Consider the following 23,905-nt stretch of genomic DNA (forward strand, 5'->3'; position numbering starts at 1 on the left):
TATCTCCTTGTCACATCTATTCTTGGAAAAATCACGATAGAAAGATCGAGTGCAGGTATGAAAAACTAAATTTTAATGAACATATTTGTGTTTTAAACATACAAAGGGAGACTGTTATATCAATGTGTCGGATATGCTTAAAAAATCATATTTAAACATCGATCAAGGATTTCCAAATTGATAGGACGTTAGCGACCCTGGTAGTTCATTCATTATATAGTTAAATAAAGGTAAAATATTTAGAATCTAACAGGTTTGAATGGTCATTCTTTGATCAAATTTATTGTGTATTAGAACATTTATATATTAGGAATATATAATATAGGAATATGTATATATCGAAATATGTAGATCGAATTAATTGAACGTTGAACATTGTAAATTGATATAACCTATTTTTAGTTTACGTTTTATTTCCTGGTCATGTCTCTTTCTCGGAATTTGTGTTTTTAGTACTTCTCGGAAAAAGGTAACAACAGATTTCTACATTTATCTTAAACAATTAATTAATTTATTTTCGAAGAACTTTCTTCAAATTTAAAAGAGTTGGTTCCCTTGCTGTGAAAAACATTGTGTCAAATTCAAAACAAAAACCTTTTTAGTTTAGTTTTAACATATATGTCATTTGCAAAAGTAGCAAAGAGGATAATCATTTTCCTTTTAATATAGCAAACAATGAGATATATGAATATGACTGTTTCCAAAATTTTTTGTCAATGTGCAACGAAAATCAATTTTTTTTAGTAATAGTTTCCATGTTACAATCTTTTTTTCATCTTAATTGCTAAAGTTGGTTTTGCGAGGGTTCCTTCTCAAGGAAATCAACTCTTACAAGCTGGCAATTCTGCTGGTCAACTATAAATGACCCCGACATGAAAAAAATGTGAAGCAATTTAAACGAAAAAACAAATGGCCTGATTTATGACAATCTGATTAAAATACAGAGCTTGTGTGTCCATGCTTTGCTTACAAGGATCTGAAAACGCTCCATTCTATTTTCTGTTTTAAAGACCATTTGGAATTATCTGATTTTGTCGGATTGATACTCGCCTTCAAAAATTTAAAGGCTGAAATTTCATTGGCTGATGTAAAAATTACCAGAACAGAAAGTAAAATGGAGTGGTGTGAGATCCTTGTAACAAAAGCTTAAACACAGGATCTGTATCTTAATCAGATTGGATTTATGACAAAAACAATAAACAACAAACAGATATAAAAGATAGCTACCAACTTCAATCTTTGAACTACAGCCTCCTGACTTGGGACCGGCACATACAAACTTTTGCAGAGTTTAACATGTTTGTGAGCGCTCAACTCTTCCTTTACATGGGTCCATTGGGACAATAGTGTAACAGAACAATATAAGAAAAAATTATAAAAAAGTATTTGGAAATGGGTTGACTTATCAGATCGGCAAAAGAAACAAAGTACGGACCAAAGTGTACTTGCAGTTACTTTTAATACCTTTTTAATTCCTTTTTGAATTTTCCTCGGAGTTCAGTATTTTTGAGATTTTACTTTTTACTGAAAGCCAGTTCTAATCCAATACCAACTAATAAATAAATCATGTTCTCCAAGACTAAATTATTCTGTTATACATTTTTCTTAAACTAATTAGCATTATTATTGGATAATATGAGCTTGAGCGAGCAGCTGATAAATTGATATAATCAATTCACTGGCCTGGGGTATTGCTGTCTGTTCTACATGTTGCTGTTATTATTTTACTTTTATATATAGCTTGTTAGTGGTATTCGGTTATCTGTCGAGTGTGTGCCAACTGTAGTTTGTCCAACAGAAGGAAAATATGACATCAAGGTAAATCTATAGTTTGTAGTATCTCGTTTCCATTGCTACGAGTTTCGTGATCCCTGAAAAATGAATTTTCTTTAAAAGGAGAAGGTATTACTAGACCACTTCTTTTGTGCAAAAATTTCGAAAATCAAAATTACATTAGTCTGTTGGACATCATTATTTGTGTTTATGAATTTAGTCTTGCATATTGTCATGGAGTCTTCAAACTTCTTACATTTAGTGCAAAAACTGCCAAAATAGACTCATTTTGTGATCTTGTCATTAATATTTAGATATGAGCAAGAGCTGAACCCAAAAAGATATTTTTCAACAAAATGTATTTAATAAAGATGTTAATGTGAATTAAATATCTTTAATGTAAAGCTCTGGTTCAAGTGAGAGGTTTAGCTAGCTATAAAACCGGGTTTAATCCATCATTTTCTACATAAGAAAATGTCTGTACCAAATCAGGAATATGACAGTTGTTATTCATTCGTTTGATGTGTTTGAGCTTTTGATTTTGCCATTAGATGAGGTAGTTTCCGACTTGAATTTTCCTTAGAGTTCAGCATTTTTGTTACTTTACTTTTTTGATGTATATTTATTTATATATTGAACTGATATATATGCTTGAAATGGTCATTTTTGGTCGCATATGTGAAATTCGACATGTTTATGACGTCATAGTGACACTAAAAGTGACCTTTCTGCACTTAATATCGAGATTAAAAAGAAATTGGTTGATTTATTTATAAAATTCACATAATTTTGAAAGGCCGGACTAAAGTTAACTATTCTTGCAATTTTAGTATCCCAAAAACTAATTTTATCATACCTCCTCCTTTTCATGTGTCGAAATAACGAAAACAGTTCACTTAACTGTCTTAAAAAAGTTAAAGTTGTATATCATAAATTGTCTCTTATAGATTTCAAACATGTCTAAGTGTTCATTGTGTGGATTTGTTTACTTCTCGAGACAAAGACGTGTACCAACAGATATGTGGAGTCAGAACAAGTGCAGCAATGCGTCATCTTTCGAATCATATGCAATATCGAAACTTAAATACAGCCACAAACCTCACGTTTACTTTTAATTAAAAAAAATACAGAGTTAGATATTTGGAACACGGGGTAATTGATACGGAATTACTTATAAGATCATTTTTAGATACTGTCAGTGACATTATTAGTTAAAACACGTGAGGTTTCACTGCTCTCCAAAGCCGAAAGATAAACGTTACGCAAAATTATTAATTGAACAGTCCATGAAGTAATATTAAACTTGTAGGTAAAGGAGGTTCATTTTCTATCAATTTCCAAAACAATTTTTTAAAGTCTATCGATTTTCACTGAAAATTACAATAACATACTTTCATGTAATTTCTTTGAGGTTCTAACAATATTTTGGTTTATTTCTAAACAGATAGCAAATTTATATAGATCATATAGCTCACTGAAAACCGCTATTTTGACATATTATGGCACACTTTGATTGAGTGTCTATCAAAACATATGCAAGAACTTTCTAATCCAAAACGAAATTTGTGTTGGAAGTAAAGCTAAATAAAGTATTTTGGTTAAAAAAATCGCTTGGTTAGAGACTTACGTCGATATAAAAGTTTTCATAAACGTGAAATATGTGTAATTTTTTATCAAAACGCCTTCAACGGAAATTTGTAACATTGAATTATGAAAATTGTAAAACTGTTAAAATTTCTTGAATTCAAATTGACTAGACTCTTTGATATTCAATTCCCATTAGGATTTGATAACATATAGATTTCAGCCCTGCGAGTGAGGCAAATGCAGGGAAAATTGACACTTTTTCTTAATTTTGAAAGTAAAACTTTAAACAATTCATGAAGTGTAAAATATTTCTGTCAATAGTCGACATCATCCTCTATATTTATCGACACAAAAGGTAATACGACTATTTGTCGCTTTGTATCTTACATCTGAATTTGATAGGACCATCTTTGAATATTTATACTTTTTTTTAAGAAATAAAATCCTCTTTGGTCAAAATTGTCTTCGTTTACATATGGTGTATATATCACAAAGTCATACAGTCTTAATCTTACTAGTTTCTGATAACAAGCCGTGTTATATATACGGTATGGGTTTTTCTCATTGTTGAAGGCCGTACGGTTGCCTATAACTGCTTACATCCACTTTATTTGAACTTTGGTGGATAGTTGTCTCATTAGCAATCATACACCACATCTCCTTATTTTTATATTTTCAAACATTACAGTTCGTTTTATCTCACCTTCACAAAACATTTTCATTTGCGAGTTAGATCGTACTCTAGAGAGACAGGGGTATATATGTATTTACCATTTTACCATTTTTTTGTATGCATTTAGTCACACACAACTTAGAACAAAAACAAATTCAATTCATACACTACCAAGAATTTACCCACGTTTGTTTGGTACATTTCTACCCTCGTATATATCAGTACTGTTCGGCAAGACTAAAAACTTGTAATGTTATACTTTCTATTAATTCAGTACTGTTTATTATTATACAAAAACTGTACAATTACTAATTCTATAAATTCAGTACTGATTTTTTCAGTACTGTTTCAATACTGATTTCGTCAGTACTGTTTCAGTACTGATTTTGTCAGTATTGTTTCAGTACTGATTTTGTTAGTATTGTTTCAGTACTGATTTTGTCAGTACTGTTTTAGTACTGATTTCGTCAGTAATGTTTCAGTACTGATTTCCTCAGTACTGTTTCATTATAATACTGATTAAGTCAGTACTGTATCTGTACAAAATATTTAATTACTGTTTTAAGTATATACTAACTTTTTTTTCAGTGCATAGATTAATAGATCACTGTGTTCATTTAAAAAAGATGTCCTTTTTTAAGTATGTAGCTGTGCACTTTAGTTTACTCATCTTACAATTGGTTACAATGTTTACATACAGTGATGCCAATTTGAAAATAAAAGGAACTGAAAAAAGAGTCAACTAGGTAATTATGTATTGATAGCAAAATTAAGGTATTGGTGGTCTTATGTTGTTTTGCACATTTGGGTTAGGTTAATTGTTCATTTTGACACTTACCCTGTTTCCATTCCTTTTTCTATATTGTGACATGTTGATGATTTCGTTATGTATTTTTATTTCTCTGATTTTTTTGTTCTGATTTGGTTTTGCTTAAGGTGCAGCTCTTCAACAGTTATTTTAGCTTCTTTTTTTTTAATATTTTGGTATTGTCAAATTTGCATCTCATTCTGGTGCGGTCAATTGATATGGTTTATGTTTTTAGTAACATCTCATTAATATAGGTTTAATATTTGACAATACCATATTACATGTATCAGTGTCTTGCTTGGGTCAAATCAAAACATATTTAACAAAACTTGAACATTAGAACTGAGTATATTACTTTTGAGAAGATGGATGGATGGATGGATGCTATGTCATCCAGTGGCAAGTTAAGTACATAATCAGAACGAGGACATGATACTCAGATATAAATAATTACCCTATTTTTTACTAGACTAATAATGCACTGAGCTGAATTTTTAACATGATAGTTCACCACAAGGACAGAATCTGCTAGAAGACATGTCATCCTACCTGGACAGGTTCCGTCAGACTGAACAGTATGTTTTTTTCTCCTTAAGCTGTGTGCTGAAGGAATATTTAGAATACAACCACTTTTCCAGTCCTAATTCTCATAAATACATTTCTATTTAATATGCCCATTGTAAGATTTTTAATGACAAAATCAGTACTAAAACAATACTGATGAAATCAGTATTTAAACAGTACTGGAAAAATCAGTACTGAATTTATAGAATTAGTAATTGTACAGTTTTTGTATAATAATAAACAGTACTGAATTAATAGAAAGTATAACATTACAAGTTTTCAGTCTTGCTGAACAGTACTGATATATACGAGGGTAGAAATGTACCAAAAAAAACGTGGGTAAATTCTTGGTAGTGTACGACTTGCTCAGATTGATCAAGTAGTCGTCTATTAAAAATGTAGAACCCCTACAGCCATCACAAGATTGACTTGCTCCAAGATGAGTTTCCGATTCAAATCAAATACATGAAAGAAAAATAGAAAATTGTATTAATAGATACAAAGGGACTTAAATTAATGTGACAAACATTTTGCAATATTCTTTGTACTAAATTTAGTGACAAGCTGATGGAAAATTATGCCAATGTAATAATGAGCACTTAAAGACATTTTGAAAAAAAGATTTTAGGAAAGAGGCATTAATTGTGATATAAAATAATCCTTTATGTTGTTTTTTCATGGTAGCTCAACACCAGGTTCAATATCTGGACGTGAGTTAGACGCGGAAAGATATGTTATTCGTTCCGGGTTGGCGGTAGTGATCAATAACTCAGAATTTGTTAGAAACTTAAACTTACCTGACCGTCCTTGCAGCCTAGAAAACGAAGCAGAACCTCTAGAAGAGATATTCAAGGACCTTGGTTTTAAGACTTCAATTTTAACTGATGTTACAAAGGAGGATATGGAGAACAAATTTGATGAAAGTAAGATTTTTTAAAAGAGGAATATGAAGAAAAGCTAAAATTCCCTGTAACAGCTTGGTTGGTCTTTGTGTTCCATCCATCAATAAACTCTCTTAAGCATCAGCCTACATTACCAAGAATAAACATGGAGGGCACCTATCAAAAATTGTTAGGACAATAAAAATACTGTTAAAATTATTAGTCTTATATATAACCTCAAGTTCTATTTCAATTTCATATATTTAAAAGATTTCTATGTAACATATTCCGGTAAAAGAGATCAATTATGATAAAGCAACTGTAGGTAAAGTGTACAACTATCCGATTAGATAAAGTTAAGAAATATCCCACTACGTAAAGTGTACACATGTCTGATAAGGTAAATAGTATACATATCTAATAGGTCATGTGTACAAATATCTGATTTGGTACAGTGTACAAATGTCTGATTAAGTTAAGTTAACAAATATATGATTAGGTAACGTGTACAAATGTTTGGTTAGTTACGGTGTACATATATCTGATTCGGTAAAGCTAACAAATTTCTGATTAGGTAAAGTTAACATATAAATGATCATACTAGTAGCAAGATTTCAGTCTGAAACGGTCATTTTGGTCTGATCAAGTCTGAATCGACTGAATTTACCGCTAGGGAAAAACGTTAAGACTTTTTAAGACTTTCAGACGCTGTTCCGATATGTCGTGTTCAGTCCGTTCATTCATGTCAAGATAAACAAGACAGAAGGCTCTAGCTGTTAAACAAGATATGTTAAGACGGTTTTAGACGAATTCAGACCAAACATAAAAAGTAATGTTTAAAATTTTCAGATCAGGTTAAGATCCGTTTAGTTTGTCTGAATGATATTAGGAGTTACGCCCCTTCATGTGGTTGATACATTTTAATTACAAAAAATTTACAATATAAATGCTAGAATGAAAAACGTATATTTTTAATAATTAAACATAAAACCATTGGTTGACTTTTTATTTCTGTTGGTCTTTCTTTAAGAGATAAGTGATTTTGTTTTGTTGAGGAAATAAATTATTCGTCTATAACTGTTTATGATTTTATTTTATTTTTTTATTTTCTGATGTTAATTTATGTATTTGTCTACTTATTCTTTGAAAAGAAGTAATTGCGAATTTTAAACATAGCATTAACAAAAGAGTGAAAACACCTTATAAATTGCATGCGTCTGAAGCACGTTTCTGAATTTAACTTCATCGGGAACGATCAACGTAAATACAAATATGTTTTACGTCAGATAATTTATATCGTTAATTTCGTTATCTTTCGATACTTTCCTCTAAAACTTAATAATTACTTCGTGGCATTTAGTAATCATTCCCCTTGCGAGTTATTCTTTTTATATTTGGACAACCGTCTTTTTTTTTTGGTTTTATTTCGTAGTGATGCGTAGTCACCAAGACCGCATCAGGGAACCATGTCTCCGAGTGCACTAATATTCTGAAAACTGCATTTAGACCGTGACGAGACAATAAAACTATAAATAACATACCCTCGGAAAGAAGAAGATGTTGATGGGGGGTTTACAGAATAGAGAATGATTGGCAATAAATATAAAGAATAGAGAAAATGGATAAAAAAAAATAAAGAATATAGAGAATAATAAGGTGCTTGAATATAAAGAATTGATAATAATAGACAAAAAGTTTAAAGAATAGAGAAAATCGGCATAAAAAATTAAAGAATACAGAAATAATAGAGTATGTATCCTTGTAAATACGTTAATCCTTTCTTTCATTTTAATAACAATTTTATTTAATATAAAATAATTATGTATTTATTTGTTTATTCAAGTTGCACTATAACAAATAATTCTTCTTCGTCTTCTTCTTCCTCTAATAGTAATAAATGTATTCGTTATTTAATATTTTCTGTCAATAAATATTGAGTTCGATGGCACGTGCCAATAATCAAAAGGTAATACAATCAATGATCCTAAAACTATTAAAAACTTGGCAAATACAATGGCTATTTCACAATTACATCATATGTACACCTGTCATGGTATCATAGCTCCGTTCATGTATGTGTAGTTTAAGGTTTTAACACATTTTATAATAGCTTCTTTCTAAACACTATTGACGACATTGTTAAAACTGCACGAACATATCACAAAACCGCAAATTTAGTGGATAAAAAAAATATAAGATAATGACCAAAAAAAATTAAAAACTAAAGACAAAACAAAATTCTGTAGGAAGTAGCATATATTTACATGTATAAATTGTCTAGTACTTTTATTACAGCGGTATACTTGTTTTATACACAGACCATATTCTGATCATATTCTATGCTAAGATATTGACTAGACAGAAATAAATATGTTTAAAGTCGGTTTAAATCAATTCATTTCACAGCTGAGGCAAATGTTCCTTCCCATTGTTGAATGGAGGTTAAATAAATGTGAACAATAAAAAAGATGTATATGTCTTGGGCATGGAGCTAGTCATTTCTGAAGTATCTTTGATAGCATGTTTTTTTTTTCTATCAAAAATGTATGTTGGTATATTTGTAACTTTAGGTGTTTACCTAAAATGTATTGTATATGTAAAAGTTTTAGATTTTTTTTAATATTTGCCAAAAAAACATTATCCGGAAAACCATATAATGGCGTTTTGTCCTTTAATTCTTTTTTTGTGACTTTCTAACCTACCTTCTAATTGATACGTTAATCAAAACAGTGCAAGTGTGTAATGCAAACATACAAAATTCGGCTTTGGTGTATCATGTTAAAAAAATACCCATAAGTTATGATAATTTTCAATAATTTTAGATAAGATTATGCAAGGACATGTGCTTTTGTTTTCTATTTATCTAGCAATATTGTATCTTTTTTTACACAAAGATGTCGATAAATAAATTGGAAACCCTGCATTTATCATGCATTTCAATAGCATATTGTCAAATTGTTAAAAGATCTCCTCCTTAACAGGGAATCCGTTAGTATTGAAAGTCCCTGTCCTAAATTATTGAATTTGTCATTCTGCATTGACAATATTCAATTTATCTTGGTGTAAGTGATACGCACTCATTCGGGCTAACGCCCTTAGTGTGTATCTAATACATATTATTTTCTCCCTCGTTTCACCCCTCCGATAATAAAGTTTTTCCTTAACTAGATATCATAGAAAAAACCAAACACAGTATAGGGTTGTGCGTTCGCTACAAGATAGCCTTGAATTTAACATGTTCAACATAAATATATACAATCAGCCATACAAAAAGGCATAATTTTTTACCATACACAAGTCGAAAAGAAACGATAATGTTACATACATAAGATGGGTAAATGGGGTGGGAGGGGAATAGTATACCAAATTAACCTAGTCCTTACTATCTTGTAACGAACGTCGCATTGTCAAACACACCTTAAATTTTCCTTATATACTGACTGCCGAAATCGCCCGTGCAGAAAGGAATTCAATGGGTTTTACCCTATCTCATTTAAATATAGAAAGACCGTTATATATAAAACATAGGACCGTAAAGAAATGTAAATATTGTATTTCATATGACTATAATATACGTCCTTGGATGATATAACTTACCAGATAGGTTGTTACCTTCGTTTCCGGTACACTAACACTAATAAGCTTTGATTTCTTGTTTATCATAAGTTTCAAAATTTGTGTCAACTAATTCTGCCTCTTTAAAGGTCAAATGAAAGTAAGTCCTTTTCACTCTACTATGGAATGAAATGAACGAGAGAACTTTTGACGTGGTATAGTTATAATATAACTGTTCTTTATGCTTATACTTATAGTTTGTACTGCAAGCCGCAAAATCCACTTTGCACTCTGGATGTCTTTTGGTTTTTGTTTATTGTTTTGTGGTTTGTTTGCTTTATTATTGACGTAAATAAGACCGACAACTCCTTTTATTCATATATATATAATTTGAGTTCTGTAAATTTCTAGACGTACGTAAGAATGAAAGACGAAAATGCAGGTTTCATAAATGGTCATCAAAGAGCGACACAATTAAAAACAAATAAAAATATAGTTATTACAGCTACAGTCATTTTTTTTTCTCTATTAAAACATACTTGATACTTTTTGCGCTATTGTCATATAATATCGAAAATTCAAAAAAATCTAACATTTCCATAAGCTTTCTGTGATTTCCCCGATTCACCATTATGATGTCATGCCACTTGCTATATGGATTCAGAAAACAAATTTGAGAAATCTATGACCACACAATTGTAACTGTTCCTATCTTTATTAACAAAATTTAGCGTAAATATTTACAACTATAAAAATGAGTAACAGTGGTGGTCTATTCTGCCCGGAAAACAATGCGGACTAAATATGTGTACAGTGCACGTGGCGGATCCAGTCATTTTAAATGGGGGTTCCCAACCAAGGATAAAGGGAGGGGATCCAACCGTATGTCCTAATTAACAAAAGGGGGGTCCAAAATCCGCCCCCCCCCCCCCCCCCCCCAATCTACCACTGTGTGTACCACTAACATTAAGTTTTACAAATATGCAAATCGATACTTGTTCTGTTAGGACAGTTTTCAATTTTATATAATAGAAGTAGGTGAATTATACAGCAGACATATTGGTTTTCTTGGTTTAGATAGAGGAATTCTCTACCCCCGATCAAGAATCTCATTAAATTGTACGGATGTGCATACGTATTAGTCTAAAATATAATCTTTAAACTTATCAAATTTGAATCTCGTGATTTTTGTAAAAAGGCGGAATTAAATTTCCAAAGTGATATTCAAACTTATTATTCAAAGACAAACTGACAACGCCATGGCAAAATAAAAAAAAGTCAAAATGACAAACTGTACATATATGCTAACTTAGAATATATAGTTAACACACTTCATGACTTCATAACCATAGAAAGACAACGAAAGATCATATCATAAACAAAATTGTATTGAAAGGTCAATGATGAGAAAATTTTAACATTTGTAATACCTAGTACTTCATAATCTTTTTCTGAAAAGTTTTCTCGTCCTGAATATGCATGAAATGTTTGCCACTGGACGTTAAGCAACCGACAATCAATTAATCTTTTGCTCTAAAAAAATAATTAAACAATATATGCCACAATTGTATCCATCACTTGGTGTCTGTTTAGGGGCCAGCTGAAGCACGCCTCCGGGTGTGGGATTTTCTCGCTGTGTTGAAGACCCATTGGTGGCCTTCGGCTGTTTTCTGCTCTGTGGTCGGGTTGATGTCACTTTAACACATTCCCCATTTCCATTTTCAATTTTGAATAGTATAAAAAGTTGTTTTATTTAAAAGAGACTTTGAATCATAACTTTAAAACACAGTTCTGTTATAATTTAACGAGTTCATAAAAACTAAAAATAAAGGACTATATACTAGCTGGAGTAAAACCAAAAGTTTGTTCCAACACTAGACTTGTAGGTAACGGCTCGGATGTACTTATTTATACTGGATAACATATATGTGTGGTCATAAAAATAACAGACTAATTTCCTCTATGTAAATACAAGGAGATGTGGTATAATCATTGCTTATGAAACAACTATCCGTAAAGTTCAAATGAAGTGGACGAAAGGCACCAGAGGCAACCGTACGGCCTTCTAAAAATCATTCCGTTAAGTTGACTAAAAACGGTCCCAACATGAAAAATATGAAATAATCAATCTCTAAGAAAACTAACGGATTTTACTCAGATCCATCCATCTTGACACCTCAAACATACGAACACTATATAATTTTAAACCTAACTGACTCGCAGTTTTATATTAAACAATAAGTATGAACTTTTTAAAATATGTTATCCATGGGGAATACTTACAAAATCATCTTATTCACGATGTAACAATGAATATTTAAAACTTTCCCGTTATATGTTACCTGTGAAATGGCGCCAATGTATAGTTTTTATTTTTTTGGCGTAAATGAAAGATTGATTTTTTTTCAAAATTGGCGCAAATGCAATGCACCCCCTCTTTGGAGTCTTTCAAAAAGGTAAAATTCACCTGTATTGGTATTGCTGTTGTGTATATGTCACACGTTCCATCTACAATATACGGAAATGACACGGCTGGGTATTGTAAAGTTACTGAAGGACGTTTAATGTCAAATTCATATCCCCGGGCGAAAACATTATTATTTACCGGTTTGTCAAAACGCCGTTTCTACACTTACCAAAGTGTATTGATTTTTCACGCTGTCTAGTCTGAGATTAAAAGTTTAGGCAATTTTTGTAGGTTTTTAAAGTGAACGGAAAATGAGCTTTGCAACAGTGTCTCTAACGATAAAAAAATAATGTGGTCCGTCAATATGACATTTTACAGAGGCAGGTATAAAAATTTGTAAAATTGGTTTAAATATTTCATTTAACAGCAATTTGTAGAACTGATTATTTTGATCCCTCGAATATGTGTAAAATAATGAGTATTTATATTATTTAGATTTTTTCATATAATTGTTTTTGTTTATTGTATTCACGAATTTTATATAAACTCATGACGTTAAGACCTTGACATTTCGTGTCGACACCTGTTTCTTGTTGAAGACTGATTTACCCGGAAAGTCTAAACACCACCTAGGCCGCCTTGGTGCACTAAGCTCTGAAAACTGCACTAAGCCCATGATGGAACAGTCATATAAGTATCAAGGTCATTCAGTATGATAATGTTGTAAATAAAGAGCATATATTTAAATTTTGGTGTAAATGTATTTAGAAATAAAAGAGTTATTAACATTTTACATGGCACGCGCCGACTTTTGTGTAATGTGTCCAGTTATCGGTTATCATAGTGTTGATTGAATCCACCGAAGCTTGACGAATTCATATACACCATTACCAATATCTTTATTCCCATAACCATTGCAGATACATAGGTACAGAGAAAGTGCAAAATATGTACATGAATATGCATCTAATTACAAAACATATATACAAAACAGTGGTTTCCAAATAATATACATTTTAGCTAGGAGGACCCACATGTTTACTTTATAAACTTACATAATCTTTTTAGCTCTGACTTTTTGTTTAATTTGCTCATCAATGTTCTAAACTTTAGTGTATTAACACGAGCCAAATAGTACTTATCAAGGTATAATTTACTACTGTCGTTAAAAAATGGTCATTCTAGCAGATAATGAAATTCGTCTCCAATGCTACCAATATTACAAAGATGACATTTTCTATCATTTCTATTAATATTATTCCACCTCCCTGTCTCTATTGAGAGTCTGTAGTTTGTGGTTCTATATCTACATAACATAATACTTTTGTGCATATCCAAGATATCGAAATATTTTTCAAAATTTAATTATAAAAAATTGTACACATGTCTGATAAGGTTAATAGTACACATATCTAATAGGTCATGTGTACAAATATCTGATTTGGTACAGTGTACAAATATCTGATTAAGTTAAGTTAACAAATATATGATTAGGTAACGTGTACAAATGTTTGGTTAGTTACGGTGTACATATATCTGATTAGGTAAAGCTAACAAATTTCTGATTAGGTAAAGTTAACATATAAATGATCAGATCAGGTACAGTATATAACTATTTGATTAGATACAGTGTACAAATATCTAATTAGAAAAAGTGTACAATATCTATTTAGGTAAAATTAACAAATATCTGGTTAGATGTAGTGTACAAATATCTAATTAGGAAAAGAGTACAAATATCTGATTAGGTAAAATTTACAAATATCTGCTTAGGTAAAATGTACAAATATCAGAAAAAATTAAAAGGTCTTAAAAGAAAACCTAAAATTGTTTTAGGTCGTACAATAGGATAACATCCAAATTTTGAAATAGCAATATAAACATATCATTCCAATTTCAGTGCGTACCATAAGTGTTTTTTCTAGAGAGACAACCTTAGTTTTAGTACACTTATATAATCTACAACTACAAAAAGAAATGACACTTATAAATTATTTGTGTCCGATTTCTGGTTTAACCTTTGTCAGGAACGCTCAAAATCTATGTATTTGAAAGCCAAAGACTAACCGAATACTATATGACCACAATGAACATAAAATAATAGCCAAATTCATATCATGTCAACCTTGCCTAGGAGAGTTGGAACATTAGTTTCTGAATAATTTCTACATTTATATACAGTCAAGTTGAGAAAGATGTGTTCAAAGTCATGTCAATACCGAAACACTGACTTATAAGCTGATGATATCCTCTGGGATTAACAGTCCACCAGCAGTGGTATCGAGTTGGAACCTTAGTTTCTTAATTACTTCTAAATTCATATACGGACAATTTACTAAAGGGATGTGATGTCTTTATATACAAGTATACTTCAGAAATACTGAAGAAATAAAGTTCTGAAGTGACAAGAATAAGAAAGTCTTTTTGTATGTGAGAAACTGAGCAAAAAGAATGAAGGAAAAAATGGAGTTAAACATTCTTTTAATGTTCTCCTTTGACCTTTTCAGGTTCAACGTGTTGTCCCTGGCTATAGACACAACCTGAAAATATTTTCATTATAACATACTTACAATTGAAACGTAACAATTTAGGATGATTCCGAGCACCAGCCAAGGCTATTCCTAACCCATATTTGTTTTTACAAAAGCATAATTTTTAAGTTCTTAATTCTATGAGATATGTCAATAAATGGGCTATCTCATAGATTTTTACACAATTGCGCATGCATCTTGAGCAAGAGGAGCTGTATATGACGATCGGAAATACTGATTATGTAACTTTTAATTCTTCAGAGATATAGCAAATTAAATATCCTGAATAAAAGATGTACAACTGTATAGAATACACAAAAATATCCGTTTTATTGCTAGTAGAATAAGTAGGGACATCGAATTCGTTTCCGTTTTATAGTTATTTATAAGTAGTTGAAGTGTATGTGTAATATCTGGAAACGTCGCAAAACAAAATGTTCATTCACAATACAGTCATGACATCACTGTTCGGTGCTAATGTGTATTCTATACATTTGTACCTCTATGTCCAATTTCTCTATATATGAAAGTGTTATAGTAACTAGTATAAATTGTTCGCGATATTTCATTCCTTTTTTAATTTTCCCATTGTGTTATCGGTTCTTTTTCGACATTTATTTTTCATCATTGCCCAACTGGTATCTCCTTTCGTGTTGAAGGAAAAATTCAGGATAGAAATAGATGTAATTGATAATAAAAATTGACGTGAATCAGATGTGTGATAAATTTTTTTGCTGCTATTATGACCGTTATAATGATACCAAATAAATAGGTAACGAATATTTATCAAACTTTTAAAAAGTAATATCCAAAAAAGGTCATATAAAGGAAAGCGAAAGCATCAAAGCTCACTTCTTAAGAATTTAAAGGTTTCTATATGTTTGGACTAGATACGTTTCACTTCGTTTAACAATGAGGCGTCAGATGATCTTTCATGAATGGACCAGACAATAAAGCTTTACGTGATGATATCCCAAAAGTTCTTAAATATTGCGATAATTAGTTTAAATTGTGTCTTCTGTGGATCTTTTCGGTATCTAATCAGATCTTAATCAATACAAAAAGACTAGCAAAATGACCTCTCATTCATCGTTTAAGTCAGATTCTATAATTGATGTCAAAACATTTGAAATACCGTAATTAGTTGTAAACCTAATAAAGTATTACAGTGCTACCAAACAACAAACCATTGATGAATATTATAATTAGAAACCAGATAAGACATCGTTATAAAAATCACTATGATTAAATAGTAATCTTAAGATAATCTAGATCACTTGAAAGAGTAATAATGTGAACGATTCCGGCAACAAAAAGTGGAAAATTTCAAATATACATCATTAATAGCATTCGAGTTAAACTTAAGACATCCGAATCAGTTTCATTCAAATGCTATTGTTTAGATCTTCATAACCAAATGATTTTTGAGTTTTCCTAGGCAAATCATAGATTAAGCCATTGCTTTATCAACGGGCGGAGTAGATAATTTTTAAGCTATGCTCGCAGTATCTCTAGTTTCTGTTTTACCCCACGTATCTTATTACTTTGCGCTTCCGTGTATTTTTTTTCTTACTTCTCGTGTAAGAATTTGCTTAAAATTCTTAAGAGATCTACTTCGCTCTGTATGACATTCAATTTACATTAGTATTTTACATGTAGAGAACAATTCGTCACGTCAAAATATATAGAATATCACAATAAAGAATGAAAAGATAACTGCCATGCTGTTTCATTAAAGCTGCATGCAGGCAGAGAAGTAAGAGCAATTTATTGCTCCCGAGCCGGTCTTTTTAATTACTTTAGTACCTGTGACAATGAATAATGGCTGATTATCCATGCTTGTATAAAAGTGTATGTGCATAAGCACCTCAATTCAAAAAAATAATGCTTTAAATTTCTTGTTCCTGCCCATATTTTATTTAAGTTGACAGAAATCTAAATTTCTGTTTATTCTGTTTATTTTTTATGTTAATTACGCGAATTCAATATTTATCATCCAAGGTAGCAACCAGTATGGCTATGAATCAAGATAAGTTCTTCTTTGAAATATGTGTACACACTTTTCAGACTTTTTTATCGTTTTTTTTTTTGTATATGTAAAACACAGTGTAGTTTTAACAAATGTTATTTTCATTTGCAGTAAAGAGTAACTTAGCTAGGAAATCAGAAAAGATAGATTGCCTAATCATAGCTATGTTAACGCATGGTAATGCTGACAGTGTTTATACACAGGACCAAGCTGTTCAAGTCGACAGTATTATGAGCTACTTCAGTGCAGAAAACTGTGCAGAACTTATTCTGAAGCCCAAAATTTTTATTTTTCAGGTAGGGAAAGGATTTCTTCAAATTCGGAATATTTTCTTGATAAATTACTTTTGTCATCCTACATTGGAATCTTAATCTTGACAAGACTCTTGTCAAAGCAGTATGCAAAGATGTTATATTCCTGTTTGTTTGGTCGATATAGAATAAGGAGATGGGGTATGATTGTCAATGAGATGAATATGCAACATTGTCTAAATGACGTGGATTTAGGCAACTATAGGTCATCGTATGGCATTCAATAATTAGACAAAACCCATAAAAAGGCCACAACATGAAAAACTGTAAAACAATTCAAAAGAAACAACCAACAGCCTGGTTTATTACAAAACAATAAAACGAAAAACAAATATGACAGACAGCAACCAACAACAATCAATCACTGAATTACAGGTTCCTGACTTAGAACAGGCACATGTAAAATGTGGCGGGGTTAAACATAGTAGTGAGCTACAACCCTGGCTCAATTTCAGACGGAGTATACATACATTATGGAGTAAGCAGTGAATTTTTACTGACTAAAACATTTTACTTCAGACGAAGTATATATGAATTGTGGTGTTAACCCTGATTTTTTTATGACTAAAAAATTAAATATATTTTAACATTCCTTTTAAGGCTTCTAGACAACCATCTCGAAGTAGTGGTGCTGGCATTGGCGATGAAAAAGTACAACAGAAAGAGGTTCATGTTCCCGAAGGTGTAGAAATTGTTCGTATTCCAAATGAAGCAGATTTCCTTGCAGTTTATTCTACAGCATTAGGTTTGGGCTACATACTTTTTTATCCCTTGCATGTGTTTGCGTTGTAATATATTATTAATGAAATATCATCTAATTGTTTTTTCTACAATGAGAAACACTGCACTTTGGTTTTCTCTTCTAAATTTCGTATTGAAACTATAGGCTAATTAACTGAAAGGCGTCTGTTTAAGTCATGTTTATATGAACGGGCAACTAATAGATTCAGCCATTGTTGAAGAAACATTAGAGTTATCGACTTTAGAGGGGAGAGCCTTAAGATTATACCCCTTTTTTAATCATTTTTTTTTCTTTTCTTTTTTTCATGATTAATATCTTTTATTTCAAATCACCTGGGATACATAAATAAAGGCAACAGTAGTATACCGCTGTTCGAAACTCATAAATCGATAGAGATAAAAACAAATCCGGGTTACAAACTAAAACTGAGGGAAACGCATCAAATATAAGAGTAGAACAACGACACAACAAAAACACAACATTAAAATATAACACACACAGAAACGAACTATAATATAACAATGGCCATTTTCCTGACTTGGTACAGGACATTTTAAGAAAAACATGGCGGGTTGAACCTGGTTTTTTGGCATGCCAAACCTCCCGCTTTTATGGCAATGTTAGATATAACATTGAAATGACAACATTACATGACATGACTACAATACAAATAAATGGGAGAACATATAGGACAAAGAAACACACGAATAATAGCTAACAAAAGGTACTAGGTTTAGATTTTAATACGCCAGACGTGCGTCTCGTCCACACAAGACTAACCAGTGACGCTCAGATGAAAAAGTTTGAAAGCCAAAACAAGTACAAAGCTGAGGAGCACCGAGGACCAAAACTTCCAAAAAGTTGCGCCTAACACGGCCAGGGTTTTCTGCCTGGGACAAGAATATCCTTATTATTTAGAATAATATAACGTGAGGGTACCCAAATTGCACCTATTTTGACAGTTTTTTCACCTACGTTTTTTAACGATCCAGACAAAAGTTACCATTCTGTGTTTATTTTGTAGATGTATCCTTTTTTACTATATAGTTACACCAATTTAAATTTTGAATCCATAGTGAATCATAGAAAAATAGGTTTGAACCGACCTCCAAACGATCCATGATTCTGTAATGAGGAGTACCCAAATTGCAACCATGCTTTAATTCACATCCTTAAAAATCGAATAACAGTTGTTTTGTTTTATTTCTTCCAAATATTGAGAAGAATTTGACATTAGTCCATGCTTAGTATTCATTTTTTAAGAAAAAGATGCTTGTAACATATTTTATTTGCTCATTTGTAAAAGATGACTTTTTGTGAACGTCGCATGGCGACGTTCAGTAGATTTTACTTTTTCCAGTGTGCTTCATCTGTTGAAATATATACTGTGAACGTTTTTTGTATATTTGAATATAGTTACCTATGTTAAAAGACGTCTATAATGTCAAACCATAAAAATACAAATTATTTAATCTCAAAGAAGACTTGTAAGATTTTCGCAGCTATTTTTGTTGAATAGGTGCAATTTGGGTACTCGGTGCAATTTGGGTACTCGGTGCAATTTGGGTACTGTGACGTTATACTTTTGCAAACAATAAATTTTATAAAATGACTATATAATAGATATACATGATAAAACTGAAGTGGGGACTAACTACAGAATAAAAACGGATACATTACATAAAACAACTTAATCCAACACATAAAAATACACAGCCGAGTTATCCAAAGCCTCAACGCACAAAGTGACGTCACATTTGAAATTCTAAAAAAAACACACAAAGTGACGTCACATTTAAATTTGTAAAAATATTTCCCAAAAATTAGATAGAATTTAGATTGATTCAAGATTAGATCTGTAATACTGACATTACATTTATTAATAACAATGAAAATTACAATACTATTAATATCAAATTGTGGTAGTAATTAGATAATTAATTGTATTATCTAGCTATGTCGGTGTTTCTTCTGAATCAAAATGTAAACCAAATATATCTATAAATTTTTACTTCGTACTATGAGCATCAAAATTATTTATTTTGTAAAAATATTTCCTTTCTCTATTGGTACTGTACACGTATACCTAACAACAAAATTATTTTCATTTACCTGTGTTTAAAGTTATTACAAATGGCTGATATTTTTGTTCGAGCATATTGTTTTTCTTTAATTGTTTAACATTTCTTACCGATATAACATGTTACTTTTATTATTCTACCCTTAGTTTATTTATTTTGTATTTACATTGTGTCATAGGTCAAATTTATTTGTTCAGTGTATGTTCAATGGTGTTAATATGTCCTTTGATTGAGTTAAGCTATTTCAGTTGATATTTTATAGTGTGTCTTTCTATGTTGTGATGTTACACTATTGTTTCAAAAAAGGGTGAAGGTTTGGTACCATTAAAACGTTTAAACCCACTGCATTTGTTTGCACCTGTCCTAAGTCAGGAATATGATGTTCAGTAGTTGTCGTTTGTTGATGTGGTTCATTAGTGTTTCTCGTTTCTCGTTTTTTATATAGATTAGACCGTTGGTTTTCCCGTTTGAATGGTTTTACACTAGTAATGTTTTGGGGCCCTTTATAGCTTACTGTTCGGTGTGAGCCAAGGCTCCGTGTTGAAGACCGTACTGTGACCTATAATGGTTTACTTTTATAAATTTTGACTGGGATGGAGAGTTGTCTCATTGGCACTTATACCACATCTTCTTATATCTATATATCGTATAAATTTCGTTGAACCAAACTAAAATCTAATAAATGAAGGGGGTGATTAATTATCTTTACCATAACACACGAATATAACAGAAAAGATGTTATGACATTTGACAAAATCCGACGAGAATAACAAATATAACATCAAAATTAAATACATGAATTTGGGATAGAAAAGTACCGTGACACGTCTTATAGCAATGCGGTTTCACACTCAGCAAAACAGTCACAATCGGGAATAAGTCACGTTCGGTAATTAAAAGATCAGACGACGTAATGACAAACCACAATCTAACACGTGGTAAAAAAGTCCTTAGTTAGTTTGGACAAAGAAACATCGTATCCTAAGCAGTATCTGGGCAGCTGACAGAGGGGTCCCTGCTTTTTTTATTTTACTAATCCCATTTGCCAGGAAAATTACAAATGGGTAAAAGAAAATTACTATCTACATAAATATACTCATCATAAATGAAAATTAACATATCAATGATATTGCATGTCAATACTGTAGTGCTGACTACTGGGCTGGTGATACCCTCGGGTAGAAAAACTCCACCAGCAGTGGCATCGACCAAATGGTTGTAAATAAACTCATCATAGATAATAAAATATATTCTTTATAAAAATTAGCATCTGTTTTCAATTAGTATTCTACACATCTTGAAATCTTGCATATTCATATATATGTATCCTTTCGGATCTATTTTAATCAAATAAACATCGACGAAATAAGGTTGGAACCCCCTTTTACACTTTTAAATATGTTGATCAGCGCATTCAGCCGGATGTTATTTCATTAATTCGGCCATGACAGTCGGTTTGAACAATTGCAAGAAGAACAATTCCCCAAAGTAGCATAATACATTTATTCAACAGTTTAAACTGCTTTACCAATGCCTGTATGAACTTGAATTGATATAAATAATTTAAGGCAAATCAACACACTGAAGTGTAACTGTGAAAGCATTGCATTGATAAAACAATCACATTAACAAATATATATTATTTATAAGTTCTGATAAGATGTAGAATTTACAGTAAAATGCATGCAAGTGGAATGTTCCTTTCTAGCAAGTTGTCAGTTTTAGTTTGAATGTCACATAAAGAGTGAAACCTTTGTTACATATCGAAATTAAAGTGTTCATGGGAGACAGCTTGTTTCAGTTGACCTTAAACTGATTTACACCGGAAACTCTTTAATTTCAACACCTATTTTTTTTTAAAACAACTCTTTTTTTTATTAAATAAGATTTTTTTGGAAGACATTTTATTTGATTTTACTTTAAGCTACTATCTTTAAAAAAGTATTGCCATTTTTTACATTTTAATTTGCAGGTGAAAGATCCTTCCAACAGACAGAGAGCGCATCACCATTTTCACAGCATCTAATAGATGAGCTCAAAAATATGGGTAGTGATGAAGATTTCTACAGTGTTTTGACCAGAGTAAATAATCAAGTAATGCAATTTGAGCCTAGTCATGGAGCAAGTAAAGATATTAGACAGATGTCATGTTTTGTTTCACACCTGACGAAGGATTTGTATCTGAGACAGAACAAGACACATGATTAACTTCCGCAAGAATTTCAACATTCTTATGAAAACCATGTTGGTTTGGCTTTACTGTGATATGGTATTCAAAAATGTATTTTATATAGGGGAAAAAAGTTGTTTTGATTTAAAATAAACTGATACATCACTTGCTTTTGTTACATAGTGTTAGGAATTTATCTAGATCAAGTATTTATATTATTCAATAATAATTGTAAAGTAAATACCTTTAATGCTGTTATTCAGTTAAAAGTTTAGTGTAACCAATACTTTATTGTAAAATGAAAATAACTGGTATACTTAAAACAAAAAACAAAATTGATTCAGAAGCAAGCAATTGGTGCTTAAACTAATCTGTTTCCTGTTAATTTCAAGTATACACAACATGAATAGTTTTAATAATAAATAGTTTACAGGGTTAATATTACTGACAGTCTTTTTACACGGTTGTTAATGACTATTTTTTCCCGTATTTACGGTTAAAATGAAAATCCCTTTAACGATGTTCAATTGTATAAAATTAGAGACAAAGAGCTTGAAACTATCTTCAATTCCTCATTCCTCTAAAAAGAGTCTGCAGATTTTATTTTTTTCCTAAAAGCGACATGTTCAGACAAATTGTGAACAAATTCATGAACGATAATTTGATTGACTGATAGATTTATTTTCAAATCAATATGTTACAAAACTATCTTGAAGGTACAATGTATGTAAACAAATTCGACAAGCTAAATTATGAATATATCAAATCTATGAAACTAAAAAAAAAGATGTACAGCAACAAAAATAGATTTTTAGGACAAATCTATTGATTACTTTTTCTTAAATTTTAAAAACGTTTTCCCACGAGTTTTAACGTATTCTCTAAAACTTAGCACATATTTATTATAATATCTTAACAACAAATAGATTAAAGCATTTTTTTCTAATTCAAGCTAAAGTTTGAAATCCCGAAGTTAATTACAAAGTATGTATTAAAGAATGTCTTTATATTACAAACTTTTAATGATATATTTTTTGTATATACATGTCTTTTTGTATAATTTTTTTTTATTAAAATCATAACAAACCGAAGGCCATAGAAAAATATGGTTTTTATTCTGTTCTGAATCTTACTATTATTGTATGTTGAACTTTATGTTTTTTTCAAAAAAAAAATATTATAAATTCACCATGTAGGCTGCTCTACATAGAAGCACTTTGAATTGAGAGTAAATCAACTTTCATCACTTTTCCAGAAATTGTTTCGAATTGTTTTGTTGCTGCATTGATTTCTACTTTTCATCTAGTGTATTTGTTTCATATATTGTATCTGCTCGTCTATAGATGCATAAACTGTTACTGATGTAATTCAGTGTGTATATTAAATAACATGTAAATTTTCAATAAAAACCAAGTCTTGATAAGTGAATGGCATTTGTATTTGGCATTTTACAGGATTTCCTTGGTAACTGTGTGCTTCAAATATTGTAAATGAATTTTAGTCTTAAACGGTTATTTTGATCTTAACTTCATCTTAAAATCAAAGAAACAACAGTAAATTATTCAGTCGTGTTCGGTCGTTCTGTCAATTTTCAGACTTATTCACAGTTGTAAATTCAGTTCTGTTCAGACAATTCGCCCAAAGGCAATTTAGTACTGTTCAGTTCCATTTTATTACTTTTATCTATTAATTATGGAAAAAGAGGACAAGCTGGGTTTTTTTATTCCCCTTTACATTTGGTTGTTACCAGTATTCCGACCATATCCAAGTAAGCTTAAAACTCCAAATGCAGT

At 31.0% G+C, this 23,905-nt stretch overlaps 1 protein-coding gene across 3 annotated transcripts; it reads left to right on the top strand.

Moving 5' to 3' along the window:
* Positions 1–23,535, top strand: LOC127699794 (caspase-6-like). Of its 3 annotated transcripts, none has more exons than XM_052203141.1 (6): positions 1–55; positions 1,741–1,818; positions 6,090–6,328; positions 16,920–17,104; positions 17,720–17,864; positions 21,915–23,535. In XM_052203141.1, the coding sequence occupies exons 2-6, from the start codon at positions 1,808–1,810 to the stop codon at positions 22,148–22,150; spliced, it is 816 nt and encodes a 271-aa protein (XP_052059101.1). In that variant the 5' UTR covers positions 1–55; positions 1,741–1,807; the 3' UTR covers positions 22,151–23,535. The 3 variants fall into 3 exon arrangements, with proteins under 3 accessions (XP_052059101.1, XP_052059120.1, XP_052059112.1); XM_052203160.1 differs by lacking the exon at positions 1–55 and adding an exon at positions 124–230; XM_052203152.1 differs by lacking the exon at positions 1–55 and adding an exon at positions 402–469.
* Positions 23,536–23,905: the final 370 nt, after the last annotated feature.

This window comes from Mytilus californianus, unplaced genomic scaffold, assembly GCF_021869535.1.
Source record: "Mytilus californianus isolate M0D057914Y unplaced genomic scaffold, xbMytCali1.0.p SCAF_1, whole genome shotgun sequence".
In the NCBI taxonomy this organism is placed as follows: domain Eukaryota; kingdom Metazoa; phylum Mollusca; class Bivalvia; order Mytilida; family Mytilidae; genus Mytilus; species Mytilus californianus.